Below are 25,606 nucleotides of genomic sequence, written 5' to 3'. Positions count from 1 at the left end.
ATGGCAGCAGGCGGACGGGCGGACGGGCCCCTGCCGGACCTCGGCCCCTATGTGGTGGCCCGGCCCATATACAGCGAGCCGGCCTTTCAGGAGGAGAACGAAAGGAGGGCGCAGCTGCAGCCGACCCTGCGCGAGCGAGTCCAGAGCGCCTGCAGGTGAGGAGGGGACCGGAGCGGCGCCGGCCGGGGGAGCCGGAGACCCGGCGGGGTGGGCCTCGGGAGCGGGGCAGGGGGGCATAGTGCGGGGCGGGGCGGGGCAGCCCAGGGGTCCTGAGGCCCGGAAAGGGGTCTCGCGGAGACTCTGGGCAGTCCGGGGCGCAGAGCGCGGGGTCTGGGCAGCACTAAGGGCGCGCGAAAAGCGCTGCTGCTCCCGGGTAGTCCCGGTGCCCTCCGCGCAGGGTCGTGTCCCGCCGGCTGGGCGCCGAGATCCGGGCTGCCTGCCCCCGAGAGCGACCGGCGGCACGGCTGACAGCGCCCTCGGCGTCCCGCGGGAGCGCTGAGCTCCGCACCAGCCCCGCGCACGCAGCGCATCAGTCCCCAGCCTGGCCCCGGCGCAGTCGGCTCAGTGTCCGCCCGCTACGCGTCCCGGCTGGTCGATGCGCTTGGCTCTGTCCGGAGCGAGGAGACTTTTCACGGCTGCGCGGCTCCCCCACCTTAACTGCGACACGGATTCCGCCTCCTCCTTCCCTGGTTTCTGTGGTCAGTCGAAATCTTGAGTTTTGTTTGACACACACCGGCGCGCAGGTAACAGTCAGGCGGTTTCTGTCTTGTTACGATGCCAGATTCCGCTCCGCCTAAATCCAGAGCGCCTCTGTAGAAGACCGTGGGGGCGCTCAGATACCACGGGGATGGGTGCCGCATCTAAAGAGAACGGAGTCAAATGTGGCCCTTGTTGGAAGACGAGCTTAGCAAGTGCAGCGTCTCGCCTCTGGGGCTCCTTTCAGAGTACAGAGTTGCGCAGCCATTATTCCTTGTTCCTGGAAGTAACCTTGGCTGGACATATAAAAAGTCGCACTTACAATTTAATTTAATTGCGTTTTATCGTCCGAGGCAGAATGAATCCTTTTTCTTTCCAGACTAGTTGTTTATACACAGACAATCAAATCAAGTGATTAGAACGAACTGGACCTAACTATAGAAGCAACTCTCAATCCTATGGCAAAAGTTTTGATCAAAAACAAAATTACTGACAAAAAAGACATATTGCTCTGCCAGTAACTAACTAGGTAATGAGAAAATACCTGAAATAATGTAAACAGATAGTCAGTCCTTCGTTCTTTTAACTTCAGAGTCATATAGGGACACCTTTACTCATGGTGAATAGCATTTTACTCCTCAGATAATATCTTTCATATCAATGGGATTACACACGAGGTGCTAGCCAAGGTGAGTAAGAATGACAGACTGACCCTCTCAGTATAATCAAATGTTTGGTTTGGAAAGGTGACCAATTCAAAATTCAAAGTAGATCATTTTTTATTTTATGAAACATGTACACAACTAAATGTTGTGGTAAATTACCATTGATACAAAATCCCTGTGGAGAAACCCCACTTTGGTTACTGGGTTTCACCAACTAGGAACTATTGGTTTTGCGAATGAAATATTTTAAATGTTATGACAGGTGAAACTTGCTGACGACTGTAACCGTTGTCAATAGTAAATGGCTATGGACCAAACCTAGGATAACTCCTACTTTGAGAGCAGAATTTGGCACTATACAATCAGTAAATTGTAAACAGCATTCAGACAGTTTCTACAAAATATTACCAATGCTCTTTTGGCTAAATATCGCCTACTGAGGGCTCTTGGAAAGATTTTTTTTTTCACTTCCCAATTATGATTTCACAGGGGTAGGTAGACAATTTATTTATGGTTTTGTTGTTGTTGTTGTTTTGGTTTTTTTTTGGCAGCTGTTCAAGAAAAAAGGCCTTTCAAATAACCAAGTCCTTTCTCCCCGTCCTGGACTGGCTTCCTAAATACAAAATAAAGGAATGGCTAGTTAGTGATATCATCTCCGGTGTCAGTACGGGACTTGTAGCTACTTTACAAGGTGAGCCCAGGAAGATTTTGTCTGTTATTAAGGAGAAACTGGACATACTATATTCACATTCCCATAACTATGTCTTAACCTTTTTAATCAGTGCTTCAGTGTTAAACATGAGTAAAAAATCCATGAGAACTAATGTTATTTTATATTGCTTATGAATTAATAAATTTCACAATAAATCATTAATTTGCTTAATTTAGTCTTGTTTTCTATTTATGCAGTATTGGCCAGCAGATTGCAATTTCCTTGAATTTGTTATTCAAATATATTTGACCAGTATATTTTTTAGGATTTTTTAAAAATCTTTATGGACATAAGGTGAACATTTAAAAATTGAATTGTGTTACTTACTTGTTTGTGATTGGTCAGATAAGTCACTTAGTATTATTTTTGTTCCCTGATTGGCTGAGCAGGCAAATACATGTCTATCCAAATGTAAACTCATGAATACAACTTTCTGTTAACATTGTGCCAGTAAAGCTTGATTGCTCAAATGTTTGTAGTAAACAAATACAAAAGGGGCATGAACCTAGCCAAATTTTAAAAATTGGAATGGATATTCACAGGACATGTTTTGCATTGCTCTGCTAGCCTTTTTAATGCATTTATTAATGATAGAGAAGAGTAGATAAACAGAGAAGTGGCAACGTTTACAGATGACCCAGCATTATTTAGATTAATCAGGACTAGAGAGTTGTGAAGAACTCCAGAAGGAGGTATGTCAGAATCCTGTTCTCCTCCCTGGAGCTCCTGATACTGGCCACTTTCAAAGAAAGGACTAGATGGGCTATTGATCTGTTCCAGAATAGTAATTCCTTTGGGCTGTATTGTCCCCTCATCCAGACCTGCACATTTTTCCATGTGCAGATCTCCCCCATCCTGTGCAGGAGGTAAAGTCAGCTGCTTCCACAGCACTGTTGCCCCTCTTCTGCCCCTGTGGGTCCAGTATCTGTGTAAAGGACATGAGGAAACTGAGTGTGTGGGGGAAGAATGGAAAGGTCACAGTGACAACGCTGGAGAGTGAAGTCTCCTATGCACCCACTTTTAAACTACACACGGATCTATCTTTTAGAATGGAGCCTTTGAAATTGGTCCATTTCTTCCTTCTCAGGATATGTCTGCACTGTAGAAATGCAGTGTATTATAAAATGTGTTAATTAACACATCTTAACACAATGTTAAACTCAGTTTAGCACCTAGCTTAAACAGGGACAGTTGCATTTAAAAACGTTAGCTGGTCTTGGTTAATGAGGTTTTGTAGCAGAGATCTTGAAACAGAAGCTGTTGTCCAAATGGGGAGATATTGTGGGGGTTTGTAGGAATATATTATTATTACACTTGCACCTAATGGACCCACACGAGATTGGGGTCTGATTGTGGCAAGCATTATATAAACATAGTCAGAAACACTCCTTGCCCTCAAAAGCTTGCCATCTAACTAGGCTAGATGAACAAAGGTAGGGAGAAAGGAAATAGAATCACCCCCATTTTACAACTAGGGATCTGAGGCACAGACATATGAGATGACTTGCATAAGGTCACACAAGAAGCTTATGGCAGAGATGGGAAATTCTCTGGAGAAGAAGCCCATTCTCTCTCTCTCTCTCTCGGTCTTCACACACATGCACACACATACACACACACTTATTTTAAAGATACTCTTTCAATACATTTTTGGACTCATATGGTCCCTTCTGGCACAAATGTGCATAAAGATAACAAATGAATACAAAAGTTCTGTGGCTTGGTTAAAGCTGCATACCCTGCATACAATCCCTAGCCCAGCTGGTTAGGTGCATGGTGGCCAGGTGGTAGAACAAAAAAACGGAGCCACAAAATTAAGCAGGTGGCAGGGATCCTCAAGTGTCTTGGTCTCCCAAACCAACCATATCCCATGACTCCTCATGTATCTCTTCAGCCTTCCCTCCAGTCTATTATTTATCCTGAAATACTTTGAAATACCTCTGCCAGGGGACTCACAGACTCTGCAGTGGGAGTTGTGCTGCCTGAAACAGCATTAACTTTCGGCACATTTTACTGGGGATGCTCCACAGTTTTAGGGGTGGGAAGGGATATGACACTTCTCCACATCCCCTTAGCTCCCCATCCACTTTTTCAATGTAGCTGATAGATGAAACAGATATTCAGAGGAAAGAAACTTTGTTATTAATTGGTTGTTTTATTGGTAAGAAGCACATTTTTCAATTTGTGTGCCTAAGGTTAGACATCTAAATCCATATTTAGATACCTACATACAAATGGCCTGATTTTCAGAAATGATGAGTAAATGGGCATCCATGTCTGAAAATTCTAGCCATCACTGAGACCTTTTGCACAAACCCTCCTTCCCAGTTGGAAAGGTAGATCGGTTGCTTTCACAGCAAAGTTCCCTTGCCTGAACCTCACAAAGCCCTTGAAATTTGTGCCCGTGTTTTGTGAAAACACAGATTGCACACATAACGCTTAATACTTACACCTGTAACTACCTTGTTGGCACTCACAAAAATGTTGAGACACAAACATTCAGATTTGTGCCCACAACTGAATTACAGATGCAAAATGTAGTTTCAGATTGTGCCTGGCTGAAAGGAAGATGCTGTCCTGAAAATTTGTCCCATTAAGTAACGGATTTGTCTGTTGTGAGATCTGTAACTAAAAATTATGATTATATATGATTACAGGTTTGGCATTTGCTTTACTGGTTGCAGTTCCTCTTGGATATGGTCTCTACTCCGCGTTTTTTCCCCTCCTGACATATTTCTTCTTGGGAACATCAAAGCACCTCTCAGCTGGTAACAGCATATGTTTAATTACTGTTTCCATCAATTATCTTTTTCATAATGTTTATGCTTGGTATGAGTATTAATATTTAATGTGAGGCAGTCACTCCGTGAACCATACTCACTATACTGGGCTTTAATGTCGGCAGGTTTGTGAGACTTAAAATGTATTTTGGCTCAGTACAGAGGGTTTAGTATAATGCTTAACTTTATTTGTTCCCATGCACAGCTTCTGCTTATATTTGTGCTGAACTTCATCAGACCTGTGTTTTCTTGGACATCATGCAGAATCAAGACCATGGAGGGCACTGAGAAGTTCATTCTAAATTATTTTATGAACAGGCATTTACCATTTTAATAAGTTCTCTCGTGTAGAACTGCTTGTTTTATCTTACAAACACTTTGATTTTGTGATGAATGTAAAGTCATGTTTTATACTGTTCATCTTTACAGGACCTTTCCCTGTGGTCAGTTTGATGGTGGGATCTGTTGTGCTGAGCATGGCACCTGATGAAAAGTTCCGCATAATGAGCAGTAATGCTACAGTTAACAAAACACTGATAGACACTGCATCCAGAGATGCACAGAGAGTAGTGATTGCCAGTACCCTCACTTTTCTGGTTGGAATTATACAGGTAATATAACTGCCTCAAGGACTCAGGTTGATGTTGCTTCTACTTTATTAAATAATTGGCAAAAATCCAGCTTGAAGTAGCTTATTAGGGCTCCCTTCCCATGGTAAAACACACAGGAGGGGGGAAAGTCACTCTCTGGAATCTACACAGCTTTCAAATGACAGAGAACTCAACACATTTTACCCTTCGTGAGAAAAGGTTTGTGGCAGCATGGCTGGGAGTAGAGGGGACAGAAGTATAGCTGAGTGATTACAAAAAGCCTGAGACAGCTGTAGGGAAACCAAGCTTCAACAGCATAGCTCTTGGATCATCAGGAAGGAGGGCCTATCCCTCTATACAGCTCTGCCGTCTTCCTTTGTCTCCCTGGAAGGTATGCTGTTCAGACAAACCAAGCTGGTGTGAGGGAAGATGGTTCAATGAGTCAGGTTAATACCAAAAGAACAAGGCATTTTTAACATAGAAAATGCATAAGTAGACACCAAATAAAATAAAAGTGGGTGAGAATTTGAACTACACAGGACATGGTATAAGATGCTAGTCAATGTGAGTAAGGATATCACAATCTGGCCCAGTCTGTTGCCATCTGAACTCTTCCCACACAGCCAGCATACTGTATGGGACTGAATCCTGAGCGTTTTGTAACAAAATTGCTGCACCTTTTAACCATTTAGCAAACTGTTATTTCCTGATGATTTTTCCAGCTTGTGCTTGGAGCCCTTCAGATCGGTTTCATTGTGAGATACCTTGCTGACCCCCTTATTGGAGGATTCACAACAGCAGCTGCTTTTCAAGTTTTTGTTTCACAACTGAAAATAGTCTTAAATGTTTCAACCAAAAACTATAATGGGATCCTTTCCATAATATATGTAAGTACGCCCTGATGATTTGCTTTTGTTTTGTGCCACAATTTCTCCATAGCAGTCTCTTTTCCATCTCCTGCCTTCATTTCATACAGGGGTGATACACATAATAAATTGAGGGAATACAGGGTTTTCTTCAAGGACTTGATCCTGCTCCCAATAAGGTCAATAGATCAGTAGGTGTTTGGATGTTATTGACTTGAATGAACCTCAGTTCTTCATTTGAGGAAAGCTCCTTTTCCTTTTCTCTGTTCATAGGATGTCACAAGACAGTTTTGAGGTCAGTTTAATCTTTCAGTGGCCTGGGAGAAGGATTAGGTCAGTGAGATGATAACATTTGGATACAGTAGTGGAGCCAGATTAATATAATGGAGGACAACAAAATAGAGGATGACCTATGTCATTCTTTTTTAATTTAAGTGGTAGGGGCCTGTATTTCTGGGGGGAAAGGTCCTGCGTTCTGTCCCTGTTAATGACTATGATGTCTGTGTGGCCATATGTTATAAAGGATTCAGTCCTATGAGGTCATGGAATTACTACAACACATTTGAGATATTGTACACAATTCTTGTATTATTTTCACAAGGATATCACAGAGTTATGGAGGATGCAGCAGAAAAATCAAAATAATTGATTAAGGGACTTAAAATATGGCTGTACAGAAATGCTAGAGAAATTATTAATTGAATCCTCCCATCAGATCTGTGGGGTAGATCTTGGAGAAAATAGTCAAATGAAGAATTATCTCATTGTGGTAATATTGATTTCTTGGATTGTTCCATATTATAGAACCTACTGCTTTTCACACTGAAGCTAATGAGTATTTTCACTGACTTCAGTAGGAGCAGGACTGAGCTCACAGTGTTTTAGACTGGCTGTATGCTACTTCACATTAGGGCTAACAAGTCTCCAAAGGGGGACAGGCAGGCTTTGGCCAAAAAGAATCAGACTCTATTTAAAATGCTACTCTCCTGACACTGGCAGAAATGAAGGCCAGTTCAGGCAGAAATGTATTCCACTCTTTGCCGTGTTTATGGAGTAGCCAGTCGATTCATGTGTAGAGAGGAATAATTTGGCATATGGACTAGGAGTAATAGCATGAAATTGAGAAGAACTGAAAATCAGGCAGAATATTTGGAAAATCTTCCTGACAGTGAGATGTGTTAGGCTGTGGAATAATCTTTTTAGGAACTAATGGAAGCTCTATCACTTGGGACGTTTAAAATAAGATTGAACAAAGCAGTAGGTAATACACTAAAGGGAGCACTGCTGTTCTGTCATGGCTCTGACTAGATGACCTCTCAGGTTTTTCCATCTCTGCTTTTATGATTGTCAAAGAGAAGTGCAACTAGGAAAGATACTTTTTTAAACGGAATTAGATGGTGCGCCCAACTCTGGTGAGCCTAAAATGAAAAGCTGACGCTATAGGTTAAAACCTGGTGTCATGGTAGTGTAACAAGTGGGTCAAGCAGAGTATGTGTGTTCAGAGCATGGAATTTATGAGTTCTAATACCACCTCTGCTTGTGATCTTGAGCAAGTATTTTAACATCTGTATGTCAGAGTTTCCCCATGTGTAAAGAAGGAATAATAATAATATGTGCTCACCTACTTCACATAGGTGTTGGGACAGAATTAGTAAAAGGGGTGAGAATAATTAGTAGTCCTCTCTCTGGACCAACCTCCATACACTGATTATTAAAGGAATATCATTTTCACCGTTTTGTAAGCTGATTTTAACATTTAAAAAATCAGCTGCACAAATTGCAGTGGGCAGTAAAACAATAAGGCCACATACTGCTTTGCCCAGTGCTGCAAGGGTGGCTAGAGATGCTGCCCATTACACACTTGCTGTAGGAATCCTCCTGGCGAGGGCTGAATTCCAATGGGAGAGTTTGGGCACCATGAGGTGAGGTGACCTTGCTTTTCCCCAGAGCAAGACTACACCCAGCATGGCAGGAACCACGAGGGCAGAATCATACTCTCTGGCTATGGACAATGGAGATAGGGAGGCTGAGCAAATGCTTAATCCACACACTAGAGACCATGGTCCTTGGTCATATGATGAGTGAGCCAGTGTTTTAGTCATGCATCTGCTAGTTCCTTCTTGAGCACCATGGCTGCGTTTTGCCTGCTATATGGGCAAGGAGGAAGAGGATCCATATGTCCTCTTTCTTGCCCTGTACTTCAGCAAAACACCAGCAGGATTTAATCCTTGTTATTTAGTATTAATTAAACAGAAGTTAAAAAACATCTGATAAATAAGAGATCAGTCATTCTCATAGCTGTGCTCCTCCAGTTAAATTCACCATGAGATCAACACACTAATTCAGTGAGAGCTCAATAGTGCATAAAAGAAACGCACATTCATAGTGAAATTCCTCGGGCCAGTAAAAATGAGCATCTGGGGCAGGTAGTCCCTGACCTTTTCTGAGGTTTTGTATCTGCTTCTCTTTGGGCTTTTTTCACATTCTATTTAAGTGGCTTAAAAGTATTTTGAATAGTCTTTTATTTTTTTCAGACCCTGATTGAAATATTTCAAAGAATTGGTACCACCAACATTGCAGATCTCATTGCTGCGCTACTGACCATTTTTGTGTGTATGGTAGTTAAAGAAATAAATGATCGATTCAAACACAAGATCCCTGTTCCTATTCCTATAGAAGTAATTGTGGTAAGCAAAGTACCCTAGTAAGAAACACAGCAGACTGGGCTGATTACAGGAAGACGAGCAATTTTTCAGTATTAAAGCCATTGTTTTATTTGATTCCAGACAATCATAGCCACAGGGATCTCATATGCTGCTGACCTGGAAAAAAAGTACAATGCAGGCATTGTTAAAACCATTCCTACAGGGTGAGTGCATTGGTTCTGAGACACAGCTAATATTTTAAATGGTTATTAATGACACTAGTAAAAGAATAATAATGAGAATCAGTGAGAGACATAGTTTGATTCACAGCCAAACATTTCCTGAGTTCTAGTCCTGACTCTGTCACTAATTCCCTCCGTGACCTTTGGTAAGCTTGCTCCTAGTTTTAAAATGGGAATAATAATACTTACCCCCTTTGTAAAGCACTTTGAGATCTATTGATGAAAATGCTATCTAAGAGCTAGGTATTAATAATAATCAGTTATTGTTTGTAAAGTGATTATGTGAGTATGGAAAATGCTGTATAAATGTTAAGTGTTTTTAATACTAATATTTGACAGCTACATAGGATTCAATCTTGCAAAGCCATACTTATGTGACTGGTCCCATTGTAGTCCTTATTCATACAAATAGCCCAGTCAAAAGTACCCCTAACACAGCCGTTCTCAAATGCAGCCACCGTGGCTGCATATGGCCACCAGGGGCTTTTCTTGTGGCCAAAGCCTCCTGGGCAGTGATTAGGGGGGGAGGGGGGAGGGAGAAAGCAGTGGCCCATCCTCTGGGGCTGCCAGCAGGGGTTGGGCCCTGACCCCTCTGCAGCCCGAAACGCTGGAGGAACAGGCAGCCGGTGTGAGTTCCCCACCTTTCTGGGAGTCGTGGGGCTTAGGCTTCCAGCTTCAGCCCTGGGGTCGTGGTGGCAGGCTCTGGCAGTGGGGCTTCGGGCTCCGTCCCCCAACCTGGGCTAACCGCTCCCCCCATTGCCCCTGGTTAGGGTGACCAGGTGGCAAGTGTGAAAAATTGGGATGGGGGTGGGGGTAATAGGAACCTATATAATATAAAGCCCTGAATAATGGGACTGTCCCTATAAAATCGGGACATCTGGTCACCCTACCCCTGGCCCTGCTGCTTCCTCCAGCTCTGGGTTTCAGCCACATGGTAGCAGGCTCCATCCCCAGGCTTTTGCTGTGGGACCCCAGGATCCGGCTATGGGGTTTTGAGCTTTGGCTCCAGGCTCACTCCCCCTCCCCTCCACAATCACCCCTGGCCCCTGCTGCATCCTCCGGCCCGGGCTTCAGCCATGTGACAGTGAAAGGCTCTGGTCCCTGGCTGCAGGGCTTCGTGCTCTGCCCCGGGGCTTGCCACCCCCGCACTCCATCCTTGCTGGCCCCAGCACCTCACCCACCCCCCATTGTCCGTGGCCCCTGCTGCCTCCTCCAGCCCATCCAGCCGTCGCTGCTGGACCCTGCTGCCTCCGTTCCCCATCTAGGCTTTAATTTGCCCCCCAGCTTGCCGAGGCTGAGTAAATCTGCTGTGAAAAGTGATATTTGTATGTTTGTTAATACCGCTTTTCACTGCCTGCCAGTTAGCTAGCAAGTCTGCTTCTGTGGAAAATGATATTAAGAAACATACAAATTTGACTTTTCATAGCAGCAGACTTACAAGCTAGCAAGTCTAAAAAAAAAGCAACAAATAAAGCAAAAGAAACAACAACAAAAGACAAGAACATGCAAAACACCTTATTTTTGTTTCTATTCTATTTAGGTCCAATAAAGAATAGAGACAACTGTACATTATTTTATGATTGAGTTTGCAAAAAAAAAAAAAACCCTACATAAATAAATTATGATTTGGACACGTATATGTGCATATTTATTTGTTTTTCCTACAGTTAAGTAAGTATTTTAGGAAAAATTGTCAGAGCGGCCACCAGCAAGAGTTGGTGGCTGCACCCTGAAGCCACCAAAAAATTGGTTGTGAGAACCTCTGTCCTATCATACTCACAAGAGTAAGGATTTCCAGGCTTGCATGGACAGTGACTTTCACCGGGAAGATTTAAGCATTTTACAATGATAACCTTCACATTCCGTTTGGTGTGCAAGCCTTAACTAACTGATATTTGTAAAGTTCTTTCAGCTCTTCGGATGAAAAGTGTTTGGATACAGAAGTGTGAAATATTGTTAATGCAATAGCGTCATTAATTATGTAATGTCCAACAAATGAAAAAAATACATTTCTTCACTTTGTTATTACAAAGCCAAATTTTAGTCCCCCAAATTTTGAAACCAATGGGAGTTTTGTCACTGATTTCAATAAGCAGGGCTAGCCTTACAGATGGGTGTCATGGACGATTGCTAGGGTGACCTGACAATGAGTGTGAAAAATCGGGACAGGGGTGAGGGGTAATAGGCACCTATATAAGAAAAAGCCCAGAATATTGGGACTGTCCCTATAAAATCAGACATCTAGTCACCCTAGCGACTTCCTAGGGTGCCGTGGTCAAACCCCCCTGCCTCAGCCAACCTAAAGCTCTTTAACCCCCAAGTGATGGGTCTGGAGCAGGGGAGGGGCAGGGTTGGGGGTGCCCTGGCTGGTGGCTCCTACCATGCACCAGGCTCCAGCTGCTAGTCCTGGCCAGGCTGGGGAAGGACACAACTTCTTCTTCCCCTGCATGGGCCACTCGCAGGGCCAGGTCAAACCCACCTCTGGGAACCTCCCCCAACTGCAGGAAGCTCTGCACTGCCCCTGCTTCCCACCTGCATCGCTTCTCAGCCACAGAGAGAGGGGTCACTGTACGGAGAGCTGCCCTGCTGTCTGCCCAACCTGTCATGCCTTAGGGAAAATGGTGCCCTGGCTGCCAAAATACAAGTTTGTCCAGTGTGCCATTTTCTGTAAGGCTGGCCCTGTGAATGGGACTAGGATTTGGGCCATATTGAATAAGATAAGCATGTTGTATGATCAGCAAGTGTTCCCACCTTTTTATTAGCTTGAAATATTACCTTTCACATGATCAGTAGTGTGCATGTCCAGCTGCCTTGAAGTTTCTTGACAAATCTAGTAAATATAGAACTTGTTCAAAATTGATAATGTAAATATATTTTCTTAAATGTTAGGTTTTTGCCTCCTGCGCCTCCAGCTGTCAGTATGTTTTCAGAAATGATAGCCTCTGCATTTTCCATTGCTGTGGTCGCTTATGCTATCGCTGTGTCTGTGGCAAAAGTCTATGCACTGAAACATGACTACGCTATTGATGGAAACCAGGTGAAGCCAAATTAATTTAAAAACTAATTAAATGTGATTTGGGCATGAATAGTGCTTATATATCCCAAATTGGAAAAAAAATTGTACTGATTTATTAGACACAAGTGCAACTCTCATATGTGAAATTAATTAAATTATTTGAAAAAGAAGATGAGATATGGTCATGTGATACAGTGATTCACAGAGACTAGACTGGTGTGAACTACCCAAGACAGTGAATCAGAGGCTCAGTCCTAGTTAATCTCGTCTGTGTTGTTCCAGTGACATCAAGGCACTGAAAGCTGCTGTCAAGAGCCAACTGGGGATAACCATGATGTAAGGGAATTCTGTGGTGGTGTAAAGCTAAAATAATGACTTTATGCTGCCTGCTTCTACTTCTCTGCATAGAGAGTGTTCTGATGTGGGATGATGCTAGAGAGGGGGCAATGATGGGCTGGTGGAGCAGTACCTGAAGGACTACTCCAGCCAATGTAAGTTAGGCCTGGCCTACACTCAGTTTTTGTACCAATTTAACTCTTTCAGTTGGTAGTATAATTTTATGCCTATATTATTAAATTGGCACATCCCCTTAATGCAGACACAGTTATACCAGTATTAATGTGCTTATTCAGTATAGCTTACTCCTGTAAATGTATGGGTATAAACTATGCCAGCATAGGAATCTTTATACCAGTATAACTGCAACCACATTAAGGAGTTGGGATTATATTGCTTTAACTATATCCATTTCTAAACCAATTCAGTTATAGTGTTACAAAAACTGTGTGGACAAACCATGTGGTTGCTCAAACTATCTCCATTCTTAGGATCAAGGAAGATGAGGAAATGGCTTAGAGCTATCTTTGTCTCCTCTATCCATGCTGAACAAGTACTGCAGCCTTTGAATGTGGGAAAATTGTATTCACTACAAAAAATGAGCTAAGCATGTTGTTTAACTGGTCTTTCTGTCCTTCACAGCTAATATAAAAAGCCCTAATTACAGCATATCTGATTTTAGAGATATTTTTATGTTTTATGTAACCAAATTAGCCCCGTAAGCATGTGAATTACGAGTAGAAACTCCTCTATGTTGGCCATTGTGTGTCTTGAAGCTATAATACACAATGTTCACATTGGGAAACACTTTAAATTAAGGTTGCCTAACATGTCTTCACTTGCAGTTTAATAACACTAAGTGGGTAGTACAGCTGCAAGTACTGTTTTCAACATTCTGCCATCATTGCCCTGTTCCAGAAGACATTACCTAGCGATTACAGTAGCTGAATGATTGGTAATCAAACAAAATTATATCCTTCTAGTATTAATACTATGCATGGCAAACATTCAACAACACAAAGTCCTAGAAAGAAAGCTAGATTACTCGTCTACTTAAATTAGATGAGTGAAAAATAATAACAGCATAAAAACAGGCTATGAAAGAAAGTTTGAGGGAAGATCAGTTACATTCTTTCATCAGTGATAATTTGTTTTAATAAATTCATAGATTTTCAATCCTAACAATAGTAACAGTCACTGATCTATCTCTAGCATCTTCTTCCAGAGCAAAGTTGTGTCAAAATCTGTGTGGATCATCTAGGTCTGTTCTATTTAAAGATCTGTTTTCAAGAACCTACCCTGGTAATAAAATCTTTTGCATAAACTAAGGCTGGTCTAAACACAGTTTTGTATGGATGTAACTATATTGATTTGGAAACCGATATATTTAAATCTGTACAACCCTCTGTGTATGGATGTAGTTATATAAAAATGCTTATATTGGGATAGCTTATTCTGGTAAATTTATGGAATTAAGCTATACCAACATAGGCATCTTTATACTGGTATGGCTGTGTCCATACTAGGGGATTGCACCAATTTAACTATATTGGTTCTTAAGACGATGTAGTTAAATCAGTAAGAAAACTGTGCAGACCATCTCTAAAATACTTAACAGTAACTGTAATGAATCCAGTATTTTGTGAATGCTACTGTACTTCTCACTTTACAGACTCCTGTAAGCAAATATTATCTTTGCTATGCAAATGACATCTTAAAGAAACTACATTTACATCATCATCTAATCTTCTTCTAGGAATTTCTTGCCTTTGGGTTCAGTAATGTGTTTGCAGGATCTTTCTCTTGTTTTGTTGCTACCACCGCTCTGTCACGTACTGCTGTCCAGGAAAGCACTGGTGGGAAAACTCAGGTAATGGGGTTATCTTATTATTAATTTTAAAGATATTTCAGTTTAATATTGCATAGGCCACACGCTTCACATAAGGTTAATGATAACTCCAAAATGCTTATATGTATGACCCTGGTTGGACTGACAGTGGGATTTGAACCCAGGCCACTCAGTGCTAAGAGCATGAAATGCTACTGCTAAAATTAAAGGCCTAAATACTGCAACTGGCACATGTGACACTCATAAGCTTCCTATGTGGAGCAGCCACTAGGGGGAGACGAAGACTTTCCTAGTGGGAGTTACACTTTACATAATCAGAACTATTTATTTACACTATTTATTTAACTACACTATTTATTTAACAGTAGCGGCCGTTCAGAGGCCAAATAACAAGTAGAATATGATGCTGGTGTGGATTTTCTCCTCTTCCCCTTACACAGGGACAGCCTTCCCCAAGATATTAATTTGTGTGTAGTGGTTTACATGGACTGCTGAGACTTAATCACCTTATATAGTTGAATTGCTTCTGGATTTGGTCATGTATGCTTAAACAGAAGAAATATGTTAACAGGTCTCCTTGTTTACAGAGAAATATAAAATACACCGATGTATGCATTATTCACGGTGAGTCTGAAAGCATAGCAGAGAGTCTGAAAGCACTTATTTCATATCCACACTCCTGTCTTCTTTGCAGGTGGCTAGCATAATCTCAGGTGGGGTTGTACTGATTGCTATTGTGGCTCTAGGGAAACTGCTACAGCCCTTACAGAAGGTACGATGCTTCTCCTACCCCGTATACTTACCACTGCACCATTGAGGCCAGCAGCTCAACTGCTGAAAATTGGAGTAGCAGTTCCATTCGGAGCTGTGCTGATTTATGAGAATCTGGCTCATAGTGTATGATTCTAATTTACTTCATAACCAGAAAACTGACCCAAAAACCCATACAGTGTCCTCTCTTCTGAATAATACGGTTTTCACACCGTGCAAATCTCTTTGCAGTCTGTGTTGGCAGCTGTCGTCATTGTCAACTTGAAAGGGATGTTCATGCAGGTGTTTGATGTCCCTCGTTTGTGGAGACAGAATAAGATGGATTCTGTAAGTCATTTACTTTTCCCTTCAATGTTTTGATTTTAGTTCTTTTTTTGTGTTGTAACCCCACCCCATTTACTCATAACTGCCACATGTTGTTAACATCAGCAGAGTTTTGTGTAGTGAACACCAAAAGACAGATTCTCTAGTCCATTAATGCAGTTTTGTGTTAGTCTCCGAACACAAAACCAGCAGATCCAGCCAGTGAAAATTTCCCCTTGTGTAGGAGGCACTTGTAGCAGCTTCTATGTCACATTCATTCCTAGTCTCTCATCGGAAGGGGCCAGTCTAGAAGAAAGGGGGCTTGATCAGGTACATCCTTGTATTGGCAATCCCTTGCTGTTAACAGCCAGCAAAGTTTAGAGCTGCCTTCTAGTTCAATCAACTGAGTAGCAAAGGAATGTGAAGATGGCCTGAAGTCACTTTTACCACCCCACTCTGGTCTTTTGCTGAACACAGTTTGAATGGATGAGAGAATCTGGCCCCTTATATTCAGATTCTGAACCAATGCATAATCAGGCCCCAAATATTCCCATATACCTTGCAAAAGCAACATTAGTGTGCACCATGCCTGGACCAATAGCTTCACAGTCTTCACCAAATAAAGGTTTTTTTCTTGTTTGGAACAGGAATAATCTGTGCTGGAATGTATGCATGGGAGCCCTTGTTGTGTGAAGGAATGTATCTACAAATACATCTAGACTATACACTCAGACCCCTATAATCTCATCCCCAGGCACCCCTCATATCTCCTATTTGAATTTCTGTGGAGCAGGCCCTCAGTGTGGTTGGGGGAATCAAGGATTGCATGGAAAGTATCCTCTCCACACAATCCCTGATATGCAAAGATTTTCTCGTGCCATGCCTATGAGCAGTGCCCTGCCTGTGGTCTAATCCCAAAATCCTTAATCAGTTTTTGCTCAATCCTTTTCTTGGGTAAAAATCCTATTAACTTCAATGGGAGCTGATGACACTCAGCACCTCACAGGATTGGACCCAATGGGAGTCTCTGAGCCATGGCTGAGTAAAGAGTTCAGGAATTAGCCCAACTGGATTGTTTTACCAGAGTAAGCAGCATGAACTTCAGAATGTGTTTCCTCCTCCCCTGCCCCCTGTTTACGTGAAACACCCATTTGTGGTAGAGATCCTTCTCTCAGAAATAAGTGGGAGCCCTCCTTTGCCACTACATGTCTGAGGACAGACTGTCACCCTACAATAAATTAGGTTTGTGGGAAAATACATTGCTTCAAATTCCTGGAGTAAAATTAACAAAAATAGCTGCTGTTGGAAAGAAGTAAAGACAATGGCAAATTGTATCCTCTTTAACTCTACAAGTGATAACTGAGTCCCTGCTAGACTTCATTAAGAAAGCTTAGAAAAGCTTGATAATTTATTGCCTGAAAACCAAATATGAATAATAAACAAAGCAGAGATGGGCAAAACTGGCTTGGAAATAAGGAAGATTTTATAATAGAAGTCAGCACATAGTTTGGATATTTCAACCACTTACAAGCTTAAATTCTTTTGTTACTATTATTATTTGGTTAGTGATTCTCTGCTGTGATCAGAAGCTATTTTCTTTTTTAATTTAGAGGCATTTTATTTATTCTTTCCTCTCTAGATGATCTGGATTTTCACATGTGTGGCATCCATCATCCTGGGGCTTGATTTGGGATTACTTGCTGGCCTTGTGTTTGGATTACTGACAGTTGTGCTGAGAGTTCAGTTGTAAGTAACACAGAAACAGCCAGACCAGTCAGCGTTATACTATGAAAAGTAAGGGAATTTAGTGAAAAGCAAGATAAATTATGACCGAAAATCAGTCCTACTGACCATGAGTTTGAAGTGAAAGAAAATCTACCCTTCTGTTTCTATGAGAGTGTTCCTAGACTCCAAGGCCAGAAGGTACTGTGTTGTAGTCACACTGATGTAAAGAGGCAGGCGTTATTTTTGTGATTAATCCACTCTATTTTTTTTCTGGCCATCTGTCATTTAGGCACCCACAGGGATGGAAAAAGAAACCTTAAAAGGGATGGAAGCATTCAAAATAAAGTATAAGAAGTTAATGAGTAGCTATACTTTATCAATTACTATTCACTCAGCATAGAACAGTACTGGGGAGGCACACACATTAGACAGGTAACATTTTGGCAAGTAACATTCTCAGCAGCTACTTATTCTGGATGTCATTATAAGGTATCTGTAGAGTAGAAGACCTGCAGGGAGGTGTGGTGTGTGACCATTTTCCCCTCCCGCCTCCACTTTGTTGCTGCTTTAAGATTCCATATAAAATGATAAAGAGTAAAAACCAATCCTGTTCACATTTTACCTGTTGACTATGTCTCCGGTGTTCCCCTTATTGCCTAGTGTGGAAAGGAGCAAACATGTGGAAGAGTAAGTAAGGCTGAATTGAGGTGTATGGTGACTTCACAGGATGTTGCTCCATTGCTCAGCCACCTCATATCTCTCTCCCGGTTTTCTTGCTGACTATCCAACAGAACACCTTTCCTTCTGCCTGGAACCCAGAAAGCAAAGCTGACTTCAAAACCAGTCCATTGCTTTGCTTTCTGGAAGTGCTTATAAGTGATGCAGTCAGTATGCTTGAGCCACCACAAACCAAAGTGCATCATCTCCAAGCAAGGGCCTACTATGTCCATTACTTGCCAAGGGAATCCCCTGCACAGCTTGCTGCTGGAGTATTCAGCTTGTAAACATTTATATGTAACAAGCTATCCCATGTTATTAATTCCTCAATTGGATGATTATTTTACACCATGTTTTCTTCCTGTTTCTGTTAGTCCCTCGTGGGGTGCCCTTGGGAACGTTCCTGGCACAGACCTCTATAGGAACATCAAGGAATACAAAACTGTAAGCATTTCTGACTGGTTATTTTCCTAATGTCAGCCTGCAAGCCAAAGTGATGTACAGAGCTCTCTCCCTTGCAGCCTGTGGCTGCTCTCACCTTTAATATGGAAGTGCAGCTCCTGAAGATAATGGGTCTCAGCGTAAAACCTTCCATCTGGAGCCACGTGGTCAGACCCCATTGTATGCTGGGAACTACAGTTTCTGGGAGCTAAACCTTTGCATTAAAAGAGAAGGTTGCTAGCAATTTTTCTAGGAATTAGGTGCCTAGTTGGATTCTTGCTATGTTATCAAACAGATGCTTTGTTAGGCTAAATTTGGGTGCTGCTGCAGATTAGGTAAATGTACTGTACAGGCTTGACCTTGAATTTATTTTGACAACAGGTTGTTGAACCAGAAGGAGTGAAGATTCTCAGATTTTCCAGTCCTATTTTTTATGCTAATATTGATGGATTAAAAAGCAGCCTCAAATCCACTGTAAGTAGTCTGTGATGATTTTGGATGTTGGCTATTTAATTGGCTTTGTAATTTCTACAGCTGTTTACCTAGATAAAACAAATATAGTTTTGATAACTTGGTCCTGCTTTCAATAGGTGGGGTTTGATGCAGTGCGGGTGTACAACAAGAGGCTCAAAGCTCTGAGATCAATACAGAAACTGATCAAGAAGGGAAAATTAAAAGCAACTAAGGTAAAGTTTAATTTTCCTTTCTTCTCTTTGTTAAAGGGTTACTGTCATGGCTAATAGGTCTCAAATTAGGCAAGCTGGCTTTGTTTTGGCTCACACTCATGTGATATAAGTTTCCATGTATTTTATTTTTAAAATAAAGAAGAGATAGTTTTAACAGATAACTGTTTTATTGGAAGTATGGACCTACATGGGACTTGGGAATCTAGGGGTGAAAACCATGCAACAGGCAGCTGCAGGCAACTATACTTAGCGTTAATCATTGCTAGTGTAGCAAAGAGAATACAGTAGAACCTCAGAGTTGTGAACACCAGAGTTACGAACTGACCAGTCAACCGCACACCTCATTTGGAACTGGAAGTATGCAACTAGACAGCAGCAGAAAGCGGGGAGGAAAAAGGCAAATACAGTACAATACCATGTTAAACATAAACTACTAAAAAAATAAAGTGAAAGTTTAAAAAAACAGATTTGACATGGTAAGGAAATGGTTTCTGTGCTTGTTTCATGTAAATTAAGATGGTTGAAAGCAGCATTTTTCTTCTGAATGATTGTTTCAAAGCTGTATTAAGTCAATGTTCAGGTGTAAACTTTTGAAAGAACAACCATAACGTTTTGTTCAGAGTTGAGAACATTTTAGAGTTATGAACAACCTCCATTCCCAAGGTGTTCGTAACTCTGAGGTTTTACTATATGTAGCTGTCCCAGAAGGTGGCAACATTCATCCAAAAGACAGCAGACTGGGCTGTGTTAGATGTTCAAGAAGGCTAGATGGATATATTTCTTAATAGACTCCCTTATTATAATGTGAGCTGCAGGAAGCTCGAACCTTTGTTTTGATGTAATCATTTAGTTTATGGTAAGTACTAAAATGGAGACTGGAGATTCTTTTTCCAGCTGATGTCACCCAGACACTCTCACATTCAGAAAAACTAACTGAGCTGAGTACCAAGCACCACATGCCATGGAGTTGGAAATCTCTGTTTGGGTGGAATATCGGAAGGTGTAGGAAAGGACTTGTGACTATGTATCCATTTGCCAGCCTCAGATGATCACTGAGAAGCCCACCGTGCACAGTTGTGTAGCATAGCACACTCTGATATCATTTTCTGTGATATAATTGTATTGTTCACTCACCTCTCCTTTTGGTGGTATGCAGGGAGGGGGAGTTGCTGGCACTGGGGTATGACTGTATGAGACAGCCAGCATTATACAGATAGGGCAATGTACACAGTGTCAAGTCTGGTAATTGGATGTGCACCTATGATCACTAGAGAGATGAAGTCATATTGGCCCACAGAGAGCTGTAACCATCCAGTGCTGCACCTAAATGCTTTGAGGTGCACCAAAGTGTACTGAAGATCAATGCTCCATAAAGCACTGCAGCGTAGAACCTTTATAGAACATCATGGCTGCTTCAGAGTTAAAATGCATCTGGTCAGTACTTGTTAGGAAGCTATTAACTACTGATAACATGTTTAACTAACTGGCTATGACAATTCTTCTGATAAAGGGCAATATTTTCAAACATGGGCACTTGAAGAGGACAATCAAATCCCAAATATGGAGGTTCAAATGACATCTATCCTCAGAACCTGACCCCAGCTAGTGAACTCTGCCCTGCAGTGTGCCTCAGGGCCTGGGGAAAGAAATCCTTTCCCCCCAGCAGGCAGGCAGCAGTAGAACTCTTCAATGGCTGCTATTGCAGTGTTGGGGTGGGAGTGACTGTTGGCATCTGTGCCCACAGCATGTTGGGGAGAGGAAAGAAAAGCCAGTGGATCTGGAAACAGCAGACTCCTGGTATTTCCTCTATTCCTCCTCCTCGTCCCTAAATCTGTTTTATGAAGTTACATATTGCATTCTGGTGCACAGAGAATGCCAATCCCTCACACAGGCTCTTTATATCTTGCCCCCTATATGCAGAAGAATTGCCCTGGTTTTCCTGCAGACAGGGGCTTCCATAGCTGCTTAAATGCGGAAACATTTATTTCGCTATGTGTAAAATAGCCATTTATATTATTAAATGCTTATATGAGTGTCCAGATGTGGAATGTAGATGTCTTATTGAAGTCCCTACATTTGAAGGTTGGGAATAGGTGTCAATTATTGCCAGTGCAGGCACAGATTATACTGCAGGATGCTAGATTTTTGTTTTCTTTCAAATTTGTATATGTTCAGTTAAGTGACAATAACTCTTGCTCCCGGGATTGTTATTTTATTGCATCAAATGTAATAAATATAATTTAAAAAAAAACCGTAAAGATTCTACAGAGTGAGGTTCTCAGTTGGAAGCCTGTCTGTTATTTTCTGAACAGTGGTTTTCCCCTAGGGTTCCCCTCCCTTAATGAACAAGAAAACAGGAAAGAAAGTACACTGTTTGCAGCGAGAAGTGCTAATTATTGGCTCAATCTTGTTTCCATTTAAGTCATTGGGTGCAGGACCAGTCATATGCAAAGAAATGAAGAAAAATGTGTCCCTCTCATTATTGCTTAAACAAGATATGGAAAAATTCCAAAATCTTGGTCCATGATTAAGTGATATATTACTTATATTATCTATTCTGATTAGAATGGCATCATCAGTGATTCTGGGGCTACCAATGAAGCTTTTGAGCTTGATGAAGATCCTGAAGATCCTGAAGATCCTAAAATTCCAACCAAAGAAGTAGAGATCCAAGTGGATTGGAATTCAGATCTCCCAGTCAAAGTCAATGTCCCCAAAGTGCCTATCCATAGTCTCATTTTTGATTTTGGAGGTGTATCATTCTTGGATATTGTAGCAGTGAGGACAATAAGAATGGTAAGTCTTTTTTCTGGTGTTCACTATAAAAGAATTTAATCATTGGTATGTTAATCAGGGACAGGTTGGCTGAAATTAACTTAACGCTTCCTGATGTATTTTGGTTTGTGACACGTCTTTAACGTTTCTGTAATAACCGGTAGATTTTTGGTCAATTTATAAAATAGATACAAAAAATTATAATAAAAAAATGTATTATGGTTGTAAAGGTGAGCACTTAACCATTAGAAAATGTCAGAATTAAGATGCCTTTGCCTTTTGCCTATGCATTATGCTATTATCTTTAATTTACATAATCCCATATTTTTTCCATGGGACCCCAGCCTCAGTCAGTGCACAGGATAGACAGTGCTCACTTAAAGAAATTTTTAATATTTTGTTTTATCCTCCTTGTTCAATATGTAGTCCCATGCCTGACTTACTACACTCTATTCAAACCCTACCATGAAGACAGAATTATTAATTTTCTCCTGGGCTTTTCTTTAGCATTCATAATTATAGAATCTGAGTACTTCACAAACATTAATCAATTTATCTTCACAACATCCCTGTGAGGTGAGGGGTATTATCCCCATTTTATTTTACAGATGGGGAGCTGAGGCACAGAGAGATTAAGATCAAAAGTATCCACTAATTGTCGGTGCCCAGTTTGTGACACCTAGAACCTGATTTTTCAGAGAATTAAACATTATATAGCACTTGGTATGTTCAAAGAGACTTCAGCTGCAGCTCTGAGTGGTCAGCACTTCTGCAATTCAGACCCCCAGGTTATGTTGGACATTCAGAAAATGAGAAACACACAATTAGTAACCACCTGCAAACAATTATTTTCTGTTCTTGTAATCCCCTGCTTTATTCACTATGCATCTTCCAACTTCTGCAACAAATGAGGCAGGGTCCTACAGACCACCTTCTGTACTGCACAACCCCAGTCATTCCCAGCGTCATGTCCATAGAGTCATGCAACCATAATAATAGGTAGCACTGTCAGCTTTGCCTATAATAATCAAAATCTGGCCATTGACAGAGACAGCATACTGGAGTAGATGGACCTGGGGTTTGGCAATTCCTATGTTCCTATGAATAAAAGAATACATGATTTGGGATTGTGATGCAAATACTCAAGGGAAAATGAAAAATGTAATTAATTTATGTGACTATACTGTTTCTTAAATGTGTACATAAAAAAGTGTTTTTTGCAAACCACTCTTTTTTTTTTCCAGATAGTTAAACAGTTTGAGAGAATTGATGTGAGGGTATACATTGCATCACATCAAGGTAAACAGATATTTATTATCATTATTGCACAGCATTCAGAATAGAATAAAAGGATCTGTGAATTGTATCTGTGGAAGTGTATTTTAGTAAATATAGTTAAAAGTGAATTGAATTGCTCTTTTAAACAAATATATAAATTGTTAAAGGCTGTGTCTGCGGGTGTACAAAGGAGTCCTGGGGAAAAATGAAGTTAACTTAGAGAGAACCCACTGTGATAAAATCATAGGTCTATACATTTTTATTGCTGATAATGGTTAATCTCTATTTTGACACTTATTTCTTCAATTATTTTCAAATGTATCAGTCTTTGGTTTTTTTTTGTTCAGACAACATTATGACAAAGCTGGAACAATGTAACTTCTTTGACGATAACATCAGAAAAGACATGTTCTTCTTGACTGTCCATGATGCTGTGCTTTACATACAGCATGAAATAATGCACAGAGACATCCAGGATCCAATTTTTGAAAAAGTGAGGACCCTATATCATTTATTTTTCTATATCATATACTAGCCGTAAATAGTTTTCAGAGTTTCTGTGAAAGGGAAAAAGTTTTAGGAACTAGATGCAGGGTTGTTCTGAAAAAGCAAAAGATGTTCAACCAAGGTGCTTATAAACTGGACAACTTGTGTTGTATATTTGATGGCCTGCAGATCTTTTCTAATTGGTTGGAAGATTATTCATTTTTATGTATTATTTATAGTGCAGCAATGAAGGCTGAGATCCCATTATGCTAGGTCCCAAACATATAGTGAACCAGTGCTCCCTGCAAATTCCTAAAAAAATTTTAGAACGCCAAACAAAATGAGTCAAATCCTCCATAGCAAGGTGGTCCCTAAAGTTCTAACTCTGCCTCCATCCAGTGCCAGTGCTAGCCCATTAGGGGCACTAAGCAGGAATACTTTGGGCCCACCCCACACACAACACATACTAATAATTAATAGGCGGCCCTCTTGAGCTGCTCGGGGCCCTAAGTGATTGCTTAGTCTGCTTATTGCTAGCGCTGGCTTTGCCTCCATCCAGCCTAAATATGCAGCCCTGATTAAGCCTATAGACTCCACCAAGGGCCTTCAAATATTGTGACTCTCCTCACAAATACAGTAGTATGGAGCCCTGAATTGTTGGTCATTTTTGCTTGTCATAACTCTGGAGGAGTTACCCTGCAGTATTTATGTATTTTTAAAAAGGTCATCTACCATCATAACAAACCCATGGTGTCTGCATACATACAGACACTAAGTCCTCACCAGGATTACAACTGAGGGTCTTCAGCATCAAGAGCACAAGCTGCTACGCCTGCAGCTAAGAGTAACTTTGTTAATCACGAATAAACTGCAGGTTTTTATGAGCTGAGGCCCTAACACCAAGGCCTTTCATGGCAAAGTAACAACTTTATTGATACTGTTGCTGTGTTCATTTTGTTCACAATACTTGTTAACCTTTTCTATCAAGATTTCACTGATGCAGGAATCCAAGGAACCAATAGATTTCACAGAAACAGGCAAGCCTGATGATGAACTTGATGTCCAGGAGGAGGTATGGAGTTATCCTTTTAGTTAAATAAAGCACACATCCATGATGTATGTTGTTTTTATCTTAACTATAGCAATATGAGTGGTGCTGATATATGGGGCCAACCAAGAAAAATTAAACTAAATAAATAAAAAAACAAAACACCATAGCCTTGTGGGCTACACAAATTTTGATGGCTGGCTGATCCAGGGAAAATATTGACTGTGGCACACCCAAAGAGTGGTTGTGTGATGCCCAAAGTCTGCCCTCCCTTTGCACCTAGCAGTCAGTGCTGAGGAAAGTCACAATGAATCTTTTTTGAAGGTGTAACAGGTGCCCCATGTATTCAAGCCTCTCCACCTCCAGCACCCTCAAGGCTTTATACCTGCTTCTACCTTACAAAGGCTTAATGCTTTTATCTGAAACTGCTGTCTCCATCCACCAAGCATTAGCCAGTTGTAAAACTGTAATTTATCCCAAACATTTTCAAGTTACCTTGGGGACTGAAGAAGAAACAGCCTGACTTGAGATTGGCTGCTTTGTGATGGTTCAACCTCCCACTTGACTGCCAGTTTGTACTGGTTGTAACAGGTAATCTCCAGGCCTCAAAGCCCCATTTCATCTCCCTGGTTCAATTCTGTGATGAAGCTGTCAACCAGAGAGATGTCTTCAGGCTACAGCCCCTTTTAAAATTATTTCCTTACAAACTCAGTCAGCCATGACTGAACCCCCTGGGTGTATAGTAATATATGTGCAAGTTATTTTTTTAAAATATGATGTGTACACAGAACTAATCACTTACCTCCCCTCTCTCTGACCCTTCCCCATCTTTTAAAACTTACGTCATTAGGCTATGCGCAGACTCGCTTCATGAAGGAAAACTACTGCGGTTGTCTTGGACTCCATGGCAATATTTATGCACCAATATTATATAAGCATTTTCTGCACTGGGACTAGTCTTTGCACTTGAAAAAAACAC

The 25,606-nt window shown here is 41.2% G+C and overlaps 1 protein-coding gene across 1 annotated transcript; it reads left to right on the top strand.

The window, feature by feature from the left end:
* Positions 1-25,606, top strand: SLC26A4 (solute carrier family 26 member 4). The gene is made up of 20 exons (XM_067563995.1): positions 1-155; positions 1,913-2,052; positions 4,731-4,841; positions 5,283-5,464; positions 6,166-6,330; positions 8,844-8,996; positions 9,096-9,178; positions 12,086-12,233; positions 14,305-14,426; positions 15,100-15,169; positions 15,400-15,495; positions 17,111-17,217; positions 18,288-18,357; positions 18,736-18,828; positions 18,945-19,040; positions 21,606-21,836; positions 23,060-23,114; positions 23,441-23,586; positions 24,568-24,651; positions 25,478-25,606. Exons 1-20 carry the CDS (start codon positions 1-3, stop codon positions 25,499-25,501), a joined length of 2,331 nt encoding a protein of 776 aa, XP_067420096.1. The 3' UTR covers positions 25,502-25,606.

The sequence above is a fragment of the Emydura macquarii genome, unplaced genomic scaffold (assembly GCF_026122565.2).
Source record: "Emydura macquarii macquarii isolate MOO-44397 ecotype Brisbane River unplaced genomic scaffold, CSIRO-AGI_Emac_v2 contig_2636, whole genome shotgun sequence".
In the NCBI taxonomy this organism is placed as follows: Eukaryota; Metazoa; Chordata; order Testudines; family Chelidae; genus Emydura; species Emydura macquarii.
The sequence above is the reverse complement of the archived record's forward strand: the minus strand, read 5'-3'. Positions and strand labels throughout refer to the sequence as shown.

Coding starts and splice junctions, on each gene's coding strand:
- SLC26A4 (XM_067563995.1), top strand. CDS start 1: ATGGCAGCAGGCGGACGGGCGGACGGGCCCCTGCCGGACCTCGGCCCC. Junction 8,997..9,095: donor TTCCTATAGAAGTAATTGTG/GTAAGCAAAGTA, acceptor ATTTGATTCCAG/ACAATCATAGCCACAGGGAT. Junction 19,041..21,605: donor GAAAATTAAAAGCAACTAAG/GTAAAGTTTAAT, acceptor TATTCTGATTAG/AATGGCATCATCAGTGATTC.